General features: G+C 40.8%; 1 protein-coding gene across 1 annotated transcript in view; it reads left to right on the forward strand.

Moving 5' to 3' along the window:
- col11a2 (collagen, type XI, alpha 2) overlaps window positions 1-10,587 on the forward strand; it is a gene marked incomplete at its 5' end in the record, with an annotated part of 53,166 nt that extends 42,579 nt beyond the window's left edge. The window contains 20 exons of the mRNA XM_079176191.1: window positions 16-69; window positions 176-229; window positions 518-571; window positions 679-732; window positions 826-933; window positions 1,099-1,152; window positions 1,360-1,413; window positions 1,494-1,547; window positions 2,788-2,841; window positions 3,182-3,289; window positions 3,423-3,476; window positions 3,681-3,842; window positions 3,932-3,985; window positions 4,115-4,150; window positions 4,259-4,312; window positions 4,406-4,685; window positions 4,786-4,898; window positions 5,486-5,554; window positions 6,877-7,113; window positions 8,012-10,587. Coding sequence (XP_079032317.1) covers window positions 16-69; window positions 176-229; window positions 518-571; window positions 679-732; window positions 826-933; window positions 1,099-1,152; window positions 1,360-1,413; window positions 1,494-1,547; window positions 2,788-2,841; window positions 3,182-3,289; window positions 3,423-3,476; window positions 3,681-3,842; window positions 3,932-3,985; window positions 4,115-4,150; window positions 4,259-4,312; window positions 4,406-4,685; window positions 4,786-4,898; window positions 5,486-5,554; window positions 6,877-7,113; window positions 8,012-8,158 — 1,854 coding nt within the window. The 3' untranslated portion in view covers window positions 8,159-10,587. The remainder of the gene's footprint in view (window positions 1-15; window positions 70-175; window positions 230-517; window positions 572-678; window positions 733-825; window positions 934-1,098; window positions 1,153-1,359; window positions 1,414-1,493; window positions 1,548-2,787; window positions 2,842-3,181; window positions 3,290-3,422; window positions 3,477-3,680; window positions 3,843-3,931; window positions 3,986-4,114; window positions 4,151-4,258; window positions 4,313-4,405; window positions 4,686-4,785; window positions 4,899-5,485; window positions 5,555-6,876; window positions 7,114-8,011) is intronic.
- Window positions 10,588-19,918: the final 9,331 nt, after the last annotated feature.

A 19,918-nucleotide genomic window follows, 5' to 3' on the forward strand; every position in this document is an offset into this window, starting at 1 on the left:
ACTTCTGCTCTGCAGGGATTGCCAGGACCACCAGGTGAGAAGGGAGAGACAGGAGATGTCGGACCTCTGGTGAGTCTCACAAATACATGATATCAGTCATAATGACTCAGTGACTTATTTCATCCCAATGAAATCATAAAGGATGATTAAAGTGTGAGCCTCTTTGTGTGTCCAGGGTCCTCCAGGTCCCCCAGGACCCCGTGGCCCCGCTGGACCCAACGGTGCAGACGTGAGTGATCACTGCTCTTATTTGTACTCTTGCAACACTGCCTGTCAGTGGTAGCATGTTAAATGAGATTGCTTCAGGAACAGCAAAAGTCCCACAAACCACCACTCTGCCATGGTTGGTTAGTTAAACAGATTCTGCAAAATGATTCTACAAAGTTTCTTAAAATCCTGATCTAATTGTTGGGTAGGTAAGTAAAAAAGCGAAGTCGCTCTTCTTTTTGCTGATAATAACCAATTTGATGTGAATTATTTAATCGTTTTGTTTCACGTTGTTGTGTGTGTTTTTCAGGGTCCTCAAGGTCCTCCTGGTGGTTTGGGTAATCCTGGATCTATTGGAGAGAAGGTACATTTTAGTTTGCTAACATCAAAGCACTTTTTCTGTATGAGTTTGATGGCGTCCGCAGAAATAAAGACTTCCTGAAACTAGAAGAAATACTGTTTGCTCCACAGGGAGAGCCTGGTGAGGGCGGACCACCTGGAATCCTAGGGGAGCCAGGAAAGAAGGTGAGTGGCTGAGTGACTGGCCCTGACTAACCCTTTACTGATTGGTTAATGGCCTCCATGAGTTAACGAAGAGTCCTGTGCTCCTGTTGGCAGGGTCCTCGTGGAGAGCGTGGAGAGAAAGGCGAATCCGGACAACCTGGAACTGCTGGACTTGCTGGAGGACGAGGAGGACCTGGAGATGACGGACCCAAAGGAAACCCTGTATGACACCCATAATGAAATGCACACAAACAAACACACTCAAAGACACTCAACAATGAACTTAGACTCCACTGCAGAAGGAACAAGTGATTTTATCTATAAATTCTTCTTCCTCCTAACATTATTGCCATCAATTTAGAGGTTTGTTTTTGTCTCTATCTTCAGGGTCCTGTTGGTTTCCCTGGTGATCCTGGTCCCCCTGGTGAGCTTGGACCCAGAGTGAGTACCCTTTTTTGAAAAATCCATGTCAGCATCTTACATTGCTGATACTGATACATTGCCCCACTGTGTAGGGCTGGACAATGTATCGATATTATACTGATATTGTGATATGAGACCACATATTATCTTAGATTTTGGATATCACAATAAGGCATAAATGTTGTCTGTTCCTGGTTTTAAAGGCTGCATTCAATTTGCTTTCAGGGTCAAGATGGCGCCAAGGGAGAGAGAGGAGAAGATGGTGAATCAGGAGAATCTGTAAGTCAACAATGCAGATATGTGAGTGACCTCAAAATGCCTCAGTGTTCTCAACCTGCTCTTTGTGGCTCCTACTGCAGGGCTCCCCCGGACCTTCTGGTGAGAACGGACCTCCCGGCCCACTAGGAAAGAGGGTAAGGTCACCATCCTCATTGGATTAAGAAAAGGAAAATAAAATCTTTAGGACAAGAACAGTTTTACTGCTCTCTAGCAGGCGGCATCCTCCGGTTTTATTTTATTCCATTTTTTTTTATTCTCACCTGAAAACATTTTTATTTATCAAGCTTCGGAGGAAGACTCTAGTTCTGATAAGTGAAGCCAATGCAGACGTGCCTTAGTCTGGTTGCATAGAAGTCTATGAGAAAATGACTCTACTTCTCTCTTGATTTATTACCTCAGTAAACATTGTAAACATGAGTTTATGGTCTCAATCTCTAGACATTCACAGTGTGTTTTCACTTTATGAAAGCTAACTATAACATTTTGGTCGCCTAAAAATGTCTTCATTCAGCGTTCGGTTGTATTTAGGTCCTCTCTGTCGTTTTTACTTCTGGTTGCAGAAAAAAACAAGATGGCGGTGGCCAAAAACCAATGGGTCTACAAACCTTTGTACAAACAGTCTACAAACTCTTTGAGCAAATTCCATAACTTTCTTTTTTTTAAATACACTCAAAAGTGACGCTACTCGTAGCAAAGCTTTTTCCGGCCCTCCTGTGATCAGTTTCACGAGGGCCCCTACAGGACAGATGAGTGTGTAGCCAGTCATAATAAAAACTAAAGCTTGCATCAGTGACCATTGAAGGGGACATACACTTGTGCTAATATGACGGAATGTCCCACTCATAAGGCGTATGACATCGAAACATTCATTAAGTGTAGCACTAAGTTTGTTGTGTAACGTTTGTCTTGTACCTGTGGGTGCTTTTACATAGAATCAACTGAAAGACTCTCTGAGAATAAGTATGCAACCAGAACAGCAATCTAAAAAGCCTTTTGGTTCAAGGCCTAGAAACCAATAGAAAGAACATTCGAGGTGGAGATCGACTGAACTTACTATTGAAGAGACAACATTTTTATAGACACCAAATGCAGGCCGCAGCTGATTTCTGATTTCAGTCCTTTTTGTTCTCATTATATTTTTCTTATTATCCTTTTCTTCCTTCTACACATTTTGTAGAGCCGTCTAGTCGTCATATCTTTCACTTGTCACCTGTGAGTTTATTGGCTTCTTGTTCGCTATCGGGTAGCTCTATCTTAACAATATAAAGCATTGTCTATGTTCGTAGAACTTGACATGATATAGACATCTGATTTAATGCTTTTTACCTTTTTGCCTGAAGGGGGCCTCGTTATATTAAATGTTTTATTTTCCAGGGCCCTGCTGGAACAAGAGGACCAGAGGGACGTCAGGGAGAGAAGGGAACTAAGGTGAGTCCAGAGCTTTTTAGAACATGTTTCAGCTCCCTGTCAAAGTTTAAAGGCATGGCAAACAATACTAAAGTGCTATGAATCTACCGTTTTGACATGAGATCACTGTCTCACTTCCTGGCGATGATACTTTCCATTAGTGATCCCAGGATAACTGACTAACTCTGCTTTTATTCTGAAAAACATTTGCAACACGTCTTTGATATGTGATTTATTCAACCAAACTTCTCTTCTTGTGTTCTTTTATTCGGAAATTGTGATACATAACGTCTACTGATCCGTAATGGATGGAATGACTTTTAAAAACATGTTTAATCATGTTTCTCGTCATCATTCACAGGGAGACCCGGGTTCTGTCGGCCCCCCAGGAAAGACCGGCCCCGTCGGCCCCCAGGGTCAACCAGGAAAACCAGGAACAGAAGGCCTCAGAGGACTCCCGGGATCAGTGGTCAGTAAAGATGTTGATGTATTTGTTCATTTGACTACTGGGCGATGCAATATTTCAGGAGGAACACGTGATATTCATGTTGGATGGGGTGTTGGACGGCCACCTGCTAAATGTTTTGCTTACCGTGTTTCAGGGGGAGCAAGGATCTCCAGGACTTGCTGGACAGAAAGGACCACCTGGACCTATTGTAAGATGGCAATGACGTTTTACTTGCATGTGCACATCTACTCTGCACTCTGACATCTCTCTGTTAAATAACTTGTGAAGTTAGTTTTGTTCAAACTGTAGTCTGCACATCCTACTGTCATCTCATTCAATCCTCCTACTTTCTGCTTCCTTTCTCCCATCCTCTCTCCGTCTCCCTCTCCTTTCTTGTCTTCTCCTCCTGCAGGGACCTCCTGGTTTGCCTGGTCTGCGTGGAGACCCCGGTGCTAAGGGAGAGAAGGGACACCCGGGTCTCATTGGTCTCATTGGGGCCCCAGGAGAGCAGGGAGAGAAGGGAGACAGAGGTTTGCCTGGGCCTCATGGATCCTCTGGATCAAAAGGAGAGTCTGTAAGTCTGACCTCTTCCACCATCACTCACATTCATGTGATCCTATGTAAACTATTCTCATGTACGACATGTATCGTGTTGCTTTACAGGGAATGTATGGAGGCACCGGACCCATCGGCCCTGCTGGTCCTCCTGGTCTGCCTGTGAGTGCCGTTTTATCCCATCATCGCCGTCTCGCTCTTTTATATTCCTCCTGGCTCAGTTCCCAAGATGTTATTAAGTACCATAGTAATGGTCACCATCAATAAACTAAAGCCTCATATCTCTTACAGGGTCCTCAAGGTATCAAGGGAGCTAAGGGCTCTTCTGTGAGTATACTTTAAGAGTGTTTGTACCAAAATGAATGAATGAAATGCATCAGGTTGGATCTGATGCGGTTGTGCTTCTTGGATCTTTCCTCTCGGTGCTGTGTTTAGGGTGGAGCTGGTCCAAAGGGAGAAAAGGGTGTACAAGGACCTGCTGGACCTCCTGTAAGTACTTCACTGCTTTCTAAGTTGCGCTCACTTCGTACACCTCACTGTTGATTGTCAGTTCATTGATTAAAACGTAAACTTGCTTCCCAGGGCCCACCAGGCGAGGTCATTCAGCCCCTGCCCATCCAGAGGAGTCCCAAGTCAAAGCGTTCCATCGACGCCAGCCAGCTGCTCCCCGACACCGACATGCCCGCATCTGACGCCGCTGGCACTGAGTTCCTGATGGGCACTGAAGGCATGGAGGAGATCTTCGGCTCTCTCAACTCACTGCGACAGGAGATCGAGACTATGCGTTTCCCTCTCGGCACCCAGAACAGCCCTGCCCGCACCTGCCAAGACCTGCACCTCAGCCAGCCGGAGCTCAAAAACGGTAAGGGAATCGACACAAATATGTAGCTGCCACCTGCTCAGAGTTATGCTCCCTCCATCAGGTTTTCCACCTTGTTTCGTCTCTCTGTCGCCCTCTGCAGGAGAGTACTGGATTGACCCTAACCAGGGCTGCTCCAGAGACTCCTTCATGGTCTTCTGTAATTTCACCAGCGGAGCAGAAACCTGCCTGTACCCCAGCAAGAGCATCAACACGGTCAGTCCACCAAACCAGCAACACTGTAACATCTCCTTAAAAGTTAAGAAACGTGTTAGAAATGATGCAGATGGGAGTACTAATCAGTGTTGGTGGAGGTTTACACTCTCTGATTGCCCTCTTTCTAGAAACTCATTTCACAAAGCATCTGCATATTTGGGGCTAGAGGAGCTGGTCTCTTTGAGTGTTTGAATAAAAAAAAGACTGAAAGAGTTGGAGGAAGGTTGTCTGAGCTGTTTGCCCTATGAAATCTGATGACCTGAGTCTTATATGTTGGTATGCTCACGCTGTGACCTGCAATTTGATTGACTGTAGATGCTATTTGTTGTATGTCTGAAACTGTATTAATGTGCTGCTGCTGTCTTGGCCAGGACATTCTTAAAAAAGGAGATATTTAATCTCAGTTCCTGGCTAAATACATTTTGAATAAGACAAAATTCAAAAAAAGAAAAGTAATGTAATGAAATGTGCTATAACGGTTCAGGAAAAAAAACTGTTAGGTAATTTCCCACACAAGCTGGACTTATTTATTTGTCCAAAGATGAAAATGAAACTAATATGTGTCGTGTGTAATGTGCTTGTGACAGGTGAAGATGAGTTCCTGGGACAACGAGACTCCAGGATCCTGGTACAGCCAGTTCACCACCGGTAGTAAGGTTAGTACTAAGGTTAGTGACATGAAGAGCTGTGAAACCTTGGTTTGTAGTTAATAGTCTAGCTCAGGGGTATTCAATTAAAATTCCGAAAGGTCCAGATTGAGAAAATCTCCTCGTGCAAAGGTCCGGAACATTACAATATCTAACTTGCGCTATTTAGTGCAATATATACATTCAAGAAGCCTAGTAGTAACATAGTCTCTGTGTAGTCAACAACTGTCAAATCAAATAAAGAAAGTACACATCAATTATATTTTAAAATATAATATATAATTACGTTTTAAAATTTAACTGGATGGATTATAAATAATACATAGAAATACAAAAATAAATGTTCTCTCATTTTAAGTAAAATAAGGGCTCCATCTAAAATTAAATACACAAATGAATTTTTGAAAAACTTGCATCTTAAAAGAAATTGCTTGATTTTTTTAAAAATTAATGAAAAGGAAAAAAGGAAAGTGTGGCTGGAGTGAACTCTTTTCTTCTCTTTGTTAAATCCATTTCACATAACTGTCTCAGTGAACTTTATAATATACAATCTCTACACATTTCAACATCTTGCCCTCAGTTCAGATTGGAGTGTTTGGTCTAAAGATGTGTGTTTGGTCTCGTGGTGGCGTTTCACATCGGCGCATTTAATAATGGCCACGGTATCTGAACACATGAGTCGTTTAGTAGCGCCAGCAGGAAGAATGAACAAATAAGAGTTCGTCCTTTCTTTATTAAAAGCTCTGTTTTCGTGGTCCACTTCTCTTTTTAGAGCACGCCATGTGAAATTCTCTGACTTAACTTTTCCCACTGCTCTCTCTCCGTCTCTCCTGTCTGTGTGCAAATCTCACTCGGCTCACGATGCGTTTCAGAATACAGACATTTGATTGGCTGAGTAGCATCACGTGAGATGATTTACAACGTATGTGATTGGTCGGTGTATTTCCTGGACTGCTGATCGAGTGCCGTAAAGGCTAGAAAAGCTGTGCAGGTTAAAATAGAAGCGCTCCGCCAAAATGTAAAATTCTCAATTATCCATCAGTTACACGTCCGGGTCCGGATAGGACAGCGTCTGGGTCCGGATCCGGACCGCGGTCCGCCTATTGGCGACCCCTGGTCTAGCTCTTAACTTTACTAAATGACCCTTTATTTAGTTTTCACCATCATTTCCTCTTTCTGACTCCACTCATTTTCCCTTCTTGCCCCTTTTTTCTTCATCCCTTTCCCTCTCTGTGCATTCCCTCCATTTGATCTTTTCTCCTCTATTACCTTCTTATCCTTCCTCCAAATCCCATTTTATGACCTCCTCTTCTCACTCCTCCTCCTCCCAGTTCTCCTATGTGGACTCTATCGGTGAGCCTGTGGGCGTGGTCCAGCTGGGCTTCCTGCGTCTCCTCAGCGTCCAGGCCCGCCAGAACCTCACCTACCACTGCCACCGCTCAGTGGCCTGGGCCGACCGCAGCGCCAAGAACAACTACAACAGGGCGCTGCACCTCCAGGGGGCCAACGACGAGAAGCTGAGCTACGAGACCAACCCTTACATCAAGGCCTTGGTCGATGGCTGCTCTGTGAGTTTACACACATACACTGATTTAGTTTGAGACCACTATAAGGATAATAATGATAAACGTTATTCATGCTTTACATGCACGAGCAGGCATAACCCATCCAACATCCAGCCAGTGAAGCCAACACATTCAGTCTGTCCTTCTTCTTGTCCTATCTAATTAAACTGACATGCCATTGGTTTGCACTGCATTGATGTGTTATGCCCCACCTCGACATTATGTTTCTACAAGAAATACATCACATCAAGAACAGAATGGTCTGTTCCATGGAGAGCCTTCAGATAGAGCCAGAGTGTTCCTCACCTTCCTCTGCAACCAGTCAACCTGCTATAGATATTTACTGACTAACACTTCACAATGAATATGTGGTCTGCTCACACTCTGACGTCACATATTACAAAGAACACTCACTTAAATTACAAGGAGAAACCACACCACTGTCACTTCAAACACCCACTCTGTGCTTCCAACGCTATGTTGCTGTCACTGAAACATTCATCATTTACCAGTGTACAGGAAGAAATGAAGCATTTAGCTTAACTTAAGACTCTTGAGAATTGTCTTTTGATCTACTGTCTTGTTGGACGAATCATCTTAAAATTGTAGTGTCACACAGGAAGATCTGTTTTCATTTGTTTTGAATGGGAAAGATGAATGATAATCCAAAGCATCAGCCACCTCATCTGATTTCTAACTCTCTCTCCAAGGTGTTTTTAATTTGTCATGTTGTGATGCAGAGTTTAAAGATATGAACATAAAGCTGGCTGACACTCTGTCTCTCTATCGCTCTCTCTCTGTCTCTCTCTCTGTCTCTTTGTCTCTCTCTCTCTCTGTCTCTCTGTCTCTCTCTCTCTCTCTCTCTCTGTCTCTCTCTCTCTCTCTCTCTCTCTCTCTGCAGTACCGTAAGGGCTTCGACAGGACAGTCCTGGAGATCAACACACCACAGGTGGAGCATCTTCCTCTGCTGGATATCAAGGTGTCAGACTTTGGGGAGAGCAACCAGCAGTTTGGCTTTGAAGTGGGACCTGTCTGTTTCCAAGGCTAAAACACACACACACACATCCACGCATCATGCAAAGAAACAACACGTGCAAATACTCACGCACACACACATGCACTTAGAGACACACTTATATATAAGAAACATACACGCCCAGTAATTTGTAAATTAACTTGTAAATTATATGAAAACACACACACACACACACACACACACATTTACACTCAGATGCTTTTGTGAGACAAACACTCACTCTCAAGCACGTGCCTGGGGAAAGCGACATCCTCCCAACACTTAATGGACGTCAAAAAAAAAGTAAAGAGGACAGAAATACAAAAAGAAAACTTGCGGAGCGGAGACCATCGTTTGGGCGCACGACCGCGAGAAAGGAAGAAAAAACCAGGAGAGAGTTCTTCGGAATAAAACAGTGTTTTCTTTACCAGCAGCGAAAGGGGCCGGCCTGGGGAAGAGGGCACGCCGGCAACCTGAGGCCTGAAGCCCCCCCCCCCCCCCCGTCTCTGATCCCCCCTCTCACTCATCTCTCCTCCCCGCTGTCTCTTTTATTTTCCACTCATCTCGTCTGCTCTACCCCCCCCACTCCTTCTCAAAAATAGGTCACACTTGGACACTATTTCCATTTCTTTGGATCCCAAGTTCACACTGCGAGCAGCGTGGTTGACAGTCACTCTTTTATGACCAACGAGAGGCTCCTGTGCAGCTACCTGCATCTAGGATGTTCAGCAGTTAAACGGTGTGTTTTTGTCCACTGCTTTGGCGATTAAACCTGAAGTCATTCAGATGAAAAGTTGTTCAGAGTTGAAAGTGTTGAATGGACTTTTTACCTGTTTTGCACTTGCCTGAAGTTCTCACGTCAAACCAAACGACAGAAACTAGTAAACCAGTTCTGTAAGAAATGAATGAAAGTCCAGCGACTTGTCAGACACAGAGCTCTCAGCTGGGTCCTTCTCTGTCTTGTTTGTAATATTCTCTTCATGACCACCTTGCAGAGTCCAACAATGTGATTAACAGCTCAAACGGATGATAAAAAGATGCTTCCTGGTGTCATGCAGCGAGGTTAAAGGAGTCCAGTGTGACGCAGGATTCCTTCTCTCTGTAAACTAGATCATCTCTCCTCAGCCCTGAGAGCAGACTGTCTCATTTGTTAACGCTGAGCCAAACCTGCTGCATGCAGTGAGGCAGGATAGAAGATCCCAGATCAGTGAATTTAAAAGCCATTACTTGTGTAAACTGTGCTGAACTTGACGCGGTTATACTTGCATGTTACTGGTGCCTTTTAAAAGGGCTGATGCTTCTTCTTCAGATCCTAGATCAGCCTACCAGGGTCGCTACCACGCACCAGTCCAGTATTTGCTGAGTCACCTTCTGGGTACTTTGACTGTTGTTTTCCATCCAGAATACATTTTCTGATTTCGCATTCCAAGCGCTGAACATCATCAGGGTTTAAATATGTAAATGAGATTCAAAGTTGCCTCCTCCTTTTTCCATACAGTGAATAAAACGCATGCTTTACTGAAGGAAACTGTGTGGCAAGGTGCTAATTATACCAAAGCATAAAACGTTTAGTATTCACTTTGAGTCCTTCATTTTCTTTAGTCTACTTTACAATTTCATGAAGCTTTTTACTGGGGAAAATGTGCATTACATTCCATTTGTACAGAAATAGTGATATTCTATTGTATTTATTTAAAACAAACAGGGTGCGTTGAGATTGAATAATACACGGACCACCAAATATTCCAGTCAAATGTGGTATATTCCATTTGTATTTATTTCCTGTAGCTGACACTTGGAGGTCAAGTGAAGCGAGTGACTCACATGTTAAACTCACTGCCAGCCTGAGTGATGGTGCTTCTGTTCACACCCTGTCCAAACTCCTTTTGTAGAACCAAAGAATCTGTGGCCATATCTTATTGTAATATCCCCTCTTAGTGTTTTCAACAACTGTACTGTGCTGTTCAATTTTGCTTCCTCTGTAATGATTAAATGGTGACTCTCCAGTTCTGTCACATTTCCGTGTCGGTGTATTGGTTTTTAGGCTCGGGTTAATGCTTCACACAATTTTGCTGAGTCAGCCCCTGCATTGATCTACTGAGGTGCTACACATTGTGACACACAACCCTCTTCTGACTTTTTCTGTGAGACCACGGCGGGCAGGAGACGGGTTGTGAGAGGGAGGAGACAGCTGGGGATTAAAAGGGATGAATATGATTATTGTTTGTAAGTACAACGTGGCTATGGGCTGAGATCATACTAGGGTTCTGGTTTTATTTGTTTGTTTTTTTATTGTTTGTCTTTTTATTTCAATTGTTACTATAGCAGGGAAACGGGGGCAGCGTGGCTAAACCTACAAATTAAAAAATCTGACCTTGAGATTCTCCAGAGTGAATGACCTCAAATATTTGTCTGCTTTTATTGTGTTGAAGACAAACGTTTCAACAAAAAACAAAAATATGGTGCTGAAAAGAGAAAAAAGTATTATTTTATAATGTGTGTAAGTAATTTTTTTTTTAAATAATTGTCTCTGTAATATATAATCTTTTAAAAAGAGCTGCTCGACTCTTGTTTTTCTTCCTAACCCACCAGCAGTCATCTGACCAGGTAGACAGGTAGACAGACAGACAGACAGACAGACAGGTAGACAGGCAGACAGGCAGACAGGCAGACAGGCAGACGGACAGACGGACAGACGGACAGGTAGACAGGCAGACAGACAGACAGACAGACAGGCAGACAGACCTTCTTTATGTATTCATATGGTTTCCTTTGGGAGTCATGCTTCTAGTTTAGTCAAAGGTGCTGCCGGTAGATATTTGGATAATTATCTCGTCATTAATCTTCTCAAATGAGTCTGGTGTTATTGCAGCTGTAGGAGGTGAAGGCTACGCCTGTTGATGCTGCTTCTTACAGTTAGGCAGCAGCACCAACAGTGTTAGCTGCTAGCATGCTAGCAATGTCACTGTAGAGATTCATATGGAGTGGGTTTAACCATACATGAATTATTGGGCTGAATTGGTTCTAGAGGACGACTCATATGTATTAAATTGATCTTTTCTATTTATTTTAATTTTCGGTTGTTTTTTTGCCATTTCTGCACAGAAATTGTTTTTATTAATATACGGTGTGAGGATGCAGTTATTAACTATAGGCAGACACCTGTACCCGAGGTAAAACAAAATAACAATTGTGATGATGATGTTCATAACAACAAATATTTATACTGCAAAAAGTGAAGAAATGTATCAATATATTGACTCACCCCAAAGGAGAAAAAGTGGAGAATTAAACCACTGGAGAGCCATGTGAATATTATTATTATAATACAATGTTTTCATAGGCAGCAATTTCACAGACACCGTTTAACCTTTTTAAAAGAAAGTTACTTTAACTTAGAGAGTTACCTCAGCTTATCAATATACAAATGGACACAATGAGTGTGTACATATACTGTATATGTATATATCATAATTATATATATATATGTGTGTGTGTGTGTGTATATACTGTATATCAGTCATAGTATAGTAACATATGTCATAAATAAGTCATAGCATGGTTTACACAATTATAAAATACTTGTTAAATGTTATAGTGTAGTATGCAATGAAAAGATAATAATAAAGTAGGCCATAAAAAAAAAAGATACAGTATATCATAAAAACGTCATAGGACAGTATGTCATGAAAAATGTCATCATATAGTATGTCATAACTATATATATATATATATATATGTATATATATATATATATATGTACATATATATATATATGTACATATATATTATGATATGCCATTAGAAAGAATATTATACTAAAAAAAAAGTCATAGTATAGTATCTCATGCAAAACATCATAAGGCATTGTATAGTATGCCATAAAATAATTGTCACGATATAGTACATCATAAAAGTCATGGGAAATGTCATAGTACAGTATGTATGCCTTAAAAATAGAAACTAGTATTTTAGAAATAAATACCATTAAAAAAAGTCATAGTCGAAATGAGTCGAAAATAATAATATAGTAAGCCTTGGAAAAGACCATTATGTCATGAATAAATAATAAAATATGATGTCGTTATACAATGCCACAGAAATATCACAATAAATAAATAATATATGTCATATATCGTTTGTCATATGTCATATTGTGCTATGCCATTAAAAAATGAAATATAGTATATCATACAAAATGAAATACAATTTCATTTTGTATGGTATTTCTAAATGATATGCCATATGGAAGTATGGCATATCATTTAGAAATAATATAGTCATAGTACATTATGCCCTGAAAGAAATATGATATAGTACGTCATAAATGCCATAAAAAAAAGAACCTCTTTAAAAAAGTAATGCTATAGTATCACATACAAATATATATATGTAGTATATCATGTAAAGGTCATAAAAAAGTCATAGTAACTATACCATGCTATTAAAAATTAATAATTTCATGAATAATATATAAATGGCATAGTATAGTGTGCCATGAAGTCATAAAAAAGTAAATGATTATTATATTATATATACTATTAAAATATCATTAAAATGTCATAAAAGATGTCAAAATATAGTATCTCATGAAAATAGTACAGTCTGCCGTTAAAAGAATACAACATAGTATGTCCTGAAAAAAGACAAATGAAGTAATAGTATGGCATATTATTAAACATGATATAGTATGTATACAATGACAAGTGGTGTGATATTTGAATCATTGTTCCAAAGCTCAGAAACATGTCCAATTCTGCAGCTTGATGAATTGTGCCAAACGTCCGTCCTCTCTTCTGACATGTGTGTTTCATTCAATTATACTCTTGCATGGATAGATAGACGTATTATTATCGCTTATTTGACTTCATTCCACAAAATTATGATAGCAATACAACCTAGTCTGCTTTGCATGGGTGTGTAAAAACCCTCACAGCTTCAGTGCATTGCAGCCTCACACACACACACACACACACACACACACACACACACACACACACATATACAAAACACAACATACATGGAAAGATGTAATTGAATTTCCAATAGATTTGACTGTAACAGAATATATGATGTGTCTGTTAGTACAGTAATGGCATCAGTGGTAACAGATGATGTAAATGTGTTTATTTATGTACAGGAACTATGAGGTATCTCTTTGTCAAAAAGCAAAGTTTTATTGACGAATAAAGTTTTATCCTGCTCAATCACGGGACGTTGTCCTACCACTACGTAGACTGGGAACGCAGACATCCTTGTGCCATAGCAGTCAGTGTGGGAATCAGTTTATCAAGATTCCATAAGGTATCACACGTGTCCAATCATATCATTTCTGTCAACCTGAACCATCAGCTGCTGCGTCTATAAGGAAAAGTAAAGTAAAAAATAATAGTCTATGTTAACTATGGAGAAGTAAATCATTTTCCGTGCATCTACCCAGAGTTTGATGACCCCCCCCCCCCCCCCCCCCCCCCCCCCCCACAGCCTTTTTGACTTGCTTCACCCTTTCCACCCAAGGATGTTACAACTTCCTGTTGAAAGGTCAGCCAAACTGACACAGACACATGATCCAATAAAGCTTCTGTGATGTCGTGGAAATCCATTTGTCTTTGTTTTGACATTGTTTATAACATTTTTAACTATGGTTGTTTATAGTTTATAGTATAGTAGTCAATGAGGTTTACTACTAAATCCCCTAAATGTGAAAGGCCTCTTTACATTTCATGATGAAAAGCCTTTCTCACCTTAGCGTGTTCTCTCACCTTAGCGTGTTCTCTCACCTTAGCGTGTTCTCTCACCTGCCATGATTCTATTTCACATGTTTGTATCATCATCTCAGTTCCTGCGCTCTCGCTGCTCTGGAAAGATAATGTTCATTAAGAACACCTAAAGTAGATGGCTGGAACATGGGCATTCATGCCATTTTCATCTTGTTCACAGGCGACTGTGAAACACCCCGAGGCGTTATTATCAGACAGGCAGCGGCTGAATTCTTGTGTCTGCATCCTGGCTTCACAGACTATTTCTCAACCCTATTAGTTGGCGAATGAAGTGCTTAGAAGAAGTGAGTGAGTGCCTAAAGGGTTTACGGACTACATGAAGACTAGAATATATCTTTTAATTAATGCTGCATCAGAGAAATGGTGAGGAAAGGTCGGGGGAAGTGTACCAGTGTCATTTACTTCCTTTACAATCTGAAACATTATGTAGTCCAACTGTCTCTTTTGTATTAAACAGTGTTGTTGCCCTATCAAGGCAACATGTGAAGTCGTTACACCTTTGTGTTTGAGCCATCGTAAGGATGCCAGAGACCTCAGCCAAAGTCTTTGAGAAAGTGTGAGTGATAACTAGGATATGATCATGTTGGTGGTTATATATCCTTTCAGATTACAACATACTATTACTTTGATTTTACTCGGTTAGTTGGCAACTATGTCATTTCTTGATATGTAAATGAATATCTGTAAATAAAGTAGTGAGGACATTGTTCTTTGTGTGAGATGCTGCAGGAGTTTCTGCAGAGGCAAATGAAGATGAGACGCATCACGAAACACATCGGTCCAACATTTATTACAGCTATGAACTGAAAGAAACACAACTTAAAGCAGTTCTGCACGTGTTAGATATATTTTACTTGCCACAAAAACACACAAGTAACACACATTCCTTTGCCTTTACTTTACCTCTAGGTTTATAACTCGGTGGAGTTATTGGAAAACATCTGTTGTTTCCTCCTGTTTCTGTATGAAGGCAAATCACTGCCACTCGCTAGATCAGCTGTCTGATTGGCCGTCATGACCAAAAACGGTCCCAAATGTTCTCTCCTTCCAACCTTCTGACCAGCCTCCCTCAACCTAGAAGGGCTCACTGGAGGAAGCCCATTGGAAGCCTGACGGGAATGATTCATTGAGGAAACGGTCTCGTTCTCTTATGGTCTGGACCCCAAACTTATTCCACACATTCTGATAACTGTTTTTAAATATTTGAATTCTATTGTAGTACGAAATACCATGACTGTTGGAAAAGAGGACATAAAACAGTGTAAACATACGAGAAACAGGTTTTGTCAGTATATATGAAACTGTATATTTCACCAAGAAAATCTGTGACCTGGTTGGGACGTCCTCCATGTCCAGCTTACCCAACATATCCATCATGTCACATCCCACAATAATCAGGTTATTGTTGTTCAATAAGGCTGTGATGGATGCAAGACAACGTTACTAACAGTTAAATGATCAACATTAATACAACATGTAGAATTAAACAGATACATTCCTTTTTGTTACAGCTAATTAGCTAAACTCAAAGTACAGCTGAGGCTGCAGGGAATCATTAGCTTGGCAGGTATTTGGTTTGAAGTCAAAGAATTGGAAAAAGTGATATTTCTAAAAAAGTGAGAGAATCACTAAAGTGATTGTGATTTTATCCTGAGGGGGACATGCATGTCTGCACCAAACGTCATTTAGGCATCTGCTTTAAACTCTGCATCAAACCAATTTAGTTGCCACATTACAGTGGAAATGAATGTTTAAACAACATGTATTGCCTGCTAAACACACCGAGTTGTGTTTTATGCATTCACTTATAAAGAGCAAAGCAAGTCCTCCGGCTGTGCTCCACCATGGATGTGATGTCCTTGTAAAACGTTACCAAACCATAACAAGAAGAATTTACACCGGTCAATGACATATGATAACACTCCCATGATTATTATATTGTAAAAGTTAATGATAATTAAATTTACAACAGGCTAGCCTTGATCTGTTTGGTCAGTAAAAACTGATTATGTTGATTATTATGCTACAAATGTTCAACTTTATGCACAATGCACTTACTATAGCTGGAGCTCATTTTAATGAGATGCCATCTGCACACAAAATAACAAAACACAAAGTGACAGAATATTGGTTCATATTTCAACAACGCTGCCTAATTTGATCGGAGTTCACAACCTATGTGAGCAGTGATTGACAGCTGCGTCAGAGACTTCTCGACTCTGATTGTGTGTTTTCCTTGGTTGAATCTTGCAAATGCCTTTAAGATCACTATGTACTATTGTAAGGAAATAGTGACAGGTTCAGCAAGTATGACACAAAAAACGTTCAAGTTATATGAACAATATTGTATAACAGAATAATATTAAATCAGCTATAGTGACATTTACCTTGTAAATTGTGTGATACAAATTATGAAATTCAATGTGAAAAGAAACACTTTTTATTGTATTCTTACCTGTAAGCTGCTCAGCTCCTTTGCAAAGTTTGATGCAGATGTAGCGCTGGGTGTTTGAGAAGACAGGGAAAGATGAACCTCCCCTATTTTTCGAATTCATTAAAAGCTAAGGTCTCAGAAACATTTACTATTTCTTTGTCACTTACCTGTATCATGCTGTCATCAGGTCTTTTACTGGGATGTGTGGTTATTTTATTTCTGCTAAGCCCAACATTGTCAGCAGAGGGCGCTCTATGCATTACACTGAGCATCAGATCATTTCCATTATGAATATCTATCACATGAGAATAAAGGTCTGCAGTGAAAACAAACCAAAGTGATGCGTTCACTGACCTGCAGGCTCACCCATTCTCCCCAGAGGCACCAAGGACTTCATCTGATAAAAACACACAAACAAGACGCAGTGCAGATTTAAGGAGGACGGCTCTGTTTGATGACCTCAGCAGAGTCAGGATGGTCTGTCAAAGGGTTCCTTTGGTTGGATTGAACCACTGGCACCTGGTAACGTTTAGTTCTGCAGAAGGTTCTAGTTTGGTTTGCTGTGCTTTAAAGGTCACTGCCACGACTCTGCAGCCAGAACCACAAAGGTTCATTAGTGCTGCTCAAAGATTCATTAAAGATCATCACACAACAACTTGCCTATACAGAAACGTCGACATCAAGATGACTCAGGAGAGTCCACTGAACGCACTGTCAGCAGTTTGGGAGCTTTTTTATACTGAAGAGAAAACTCACCATGTTCTGACCCATGCTACATCAATAGAGCTTATATAAAGTCGATCATATTGTTTGTAGGAGGTGAAACTAACTGCATTTCATCTAAAATACAAGCAAAGATTGTTTGTAAAACGGTTTTATTTATTATAGCTTGTAAACATTTTAAGTTTACGTTTTATTTACGCAGTAATTTACATATTGCCTTCCTGGCTTAAATAATACATTTGTGTTTGGAACATCTTGAACTTTAAACGGCTTCACTTTTCAGAAATGCACAAGATACAATTCACAGCAGAACGTTTTGATAATTGTATAAACTTTATGGTTTTCAGCGATCAGAATATATCTTCCTTTTCTTTAATTCTAAATACCTTGAATGTTACCAGCTGTGTGTGTCGTGGTGTGTTAGTGTTGCACTGAACTGAACAACTCATCTACCAGCTCCTGAAATGTGTGGCTTTCAAACCAACTATGGCCTCATATTGTTTTTTAGAATAAAATAAGCTCTAGATGGATTTATGTGTTTATTCTTGGATCTTGTGCTTTGGGAAACGATTAGAAAGCTAAAGGACTTCATCCTTTAACAGTTGTGGACAATCCCACCATCACACCTAGAGTTGTGCCTTTCTGGATACAAACTTTAGCTTCAGCTAAATATGTAAAGTGTAAAGCAGAGACCTTTCCCACGATGCTGCCCACGGTAACGATGGATCCTTTGGGTGCTCCACAGGCCACCAGAGCCTGAGCCACAGCCTGAAGGACCAGGAAGGAGCCCTGAGACGCAGGAGGAGAGAGGACTGAATACATCTCTTCACTGTGTTCTGTTCTCTGCTCTTCATCTAAAACACAGAAAGACGGAGACGCAGGGCCGTCTGATGATGAACAGACTTCATGAATATGTTAAAATCATGTAAGACGAAGCAGAGAGGAGAAGAAGAGTGGATCATGAAGAGGTCTGTCTGATCCAGATGTTGCATTAATATGAATTATGGGAGCTAGTTAACGCTGTGTGGATCGGTTTCTACTCAAAGACAACAGAGTATACGAGTTATTTCCAGCTGTTATCACAAAGCTGCCTCGTGTTGTTCTGAGCTGCAGTGATGGATTAAGAGAGTAAAAGCATCAAGACTGACAGGAGGAAACGTAGAAACATTCAAATGCAGCTTTCATCTTTATATTTCATCTTTAAACTATGGCTGCGTTCATGAAGATTCGACTGACCGATACTAATATCTGTTGCTCTTTACTACTGGTCACTTTATTTTGAAGTCACTGTTTAGTTCCTGTCAGGATCCTGAAGGAACAACGACTGCATGATCCAGTGAGCTGATTGGTCAGTGGTTAACCTGTAGCCTAGGTTACCATGGTGATCCATCCCAGCTTAAAAGCCAGGGTTGAGCTGAAAGACAGCTGGATAACTCCCTCCGCTCCTCGCTAAGCGTGGCAGTTCAGGCCCCAGGTGTCATGGCCGCCTACCTTCAGGTTGACCTGGAGGACTTTGTCAAACTGATCCTCCTCCATGTTGAGCAGGAAGTCGTCCTGGGTGATGCCTGCTGCGTTCACACACACCGAGGGAGGCTGGAAGTACCGAGTCTGCAGAGGGAGAGGAGGACATTCACTGTCAGAGCAAAGAAAGCAGCAACAGCCCCTACAGCCTTCTACCACAAAGAAGAGAGCAGAGCGCTGGTTTCTCTGGAAAAGTGTCAGATTCAGACGTTAATGTGTATGTTTTACTCGTTTACTCTATTTGAACGTCTTCCAGGCTTTTGCCTCACCAGAGTATAGGGAATTGTCAATTTGTCAAAACAGCTTCAGTAACAAAATTAACTGTTTGATGAATACATCTGTGTAATATAATCTCTGCTTCCATTCCTCTGATGTGTTTTTGTGTTCCATCTTGAAATGGAAATGTTACACCAGACTGAACACACCTGTGCCGTCCTCTTTGTTTACCTTTTTTTACGTCTCCACGCTTCCACTGACCCCGTGTGTAACGTCATATTGCTATGAATTGTGGGTAATTCTCTTGGGCAAAGTCTGCAAAAAATGGAGTTTTGCGTAAACGTGTTCATAAAGGGCTCAAAATGTCTGAGAGAGGACCTCACACACGCGATGATCTGACAGTGGGTCAGTCCTACACCATCACTGTTGGCCCCTGGTGTAGTAACGCGGTGTGACCACAAGGTGGCAGTGTACAGCTAGCACTGCTCTCTTGCCAGCTCCCAATTCTTCAAGTGTACAGACAGAAATGATAGCATAGATTGCTTCCGGTATACACTTTCAAAATAAATAGTTTTACCTTAACGGCACAGTTGTGTAGTTAGAAACAGATACAACCATTACGGCAAAACTCCCATAGCTTGTAACAAAGCTACCAACATGTAGCTATCGATATTTTCGGTTCCGAAGTCTTCTGTTGCAAAACAAAAAGTATATAAATAACTTCCTGTTTTCATGGAGCAGATGATAAACTACATCCTGTGAATCGCAGTCTTTTGGAGCAGAGTTTCAGCTAAAAATAAATAAAAAACTGTTCACAACTTACAAATATTCACACATCAAGTGTATGTTTTCTTAACCGGGTGATTTGACTAGTTCATCTAAATGGGAAGACTGAGGTGAAGGTCAGCTCAAACAAAACGCTTTTGTATTATGTATTCATCTAACACATATAAGATCCAATCTACATCTGCATTATTATGATTCATATGTAATCATAGTTTATTATTGATATGCGTTGTTCTTCAATATTATTTCAAAATGTTATTTTTAATCCATGAAAAGTGACTGATGTTGGAAACTTTCTCCTCTCCACTGAAATTAGAATAAACCTGATAAAGT

The sequence above is a fragment of the Pholis gunnellus genome (assembly GCF_910591455.1).
Source record: "Pholis gunnellus genome assembly, chromosome: 16".
Taxonomy (NCBI): Eukaryota; Metazoa; Chordata; class Actinopteri; order Perciformes; family Pholidae; genus Pholis; species Pholis gunnellus.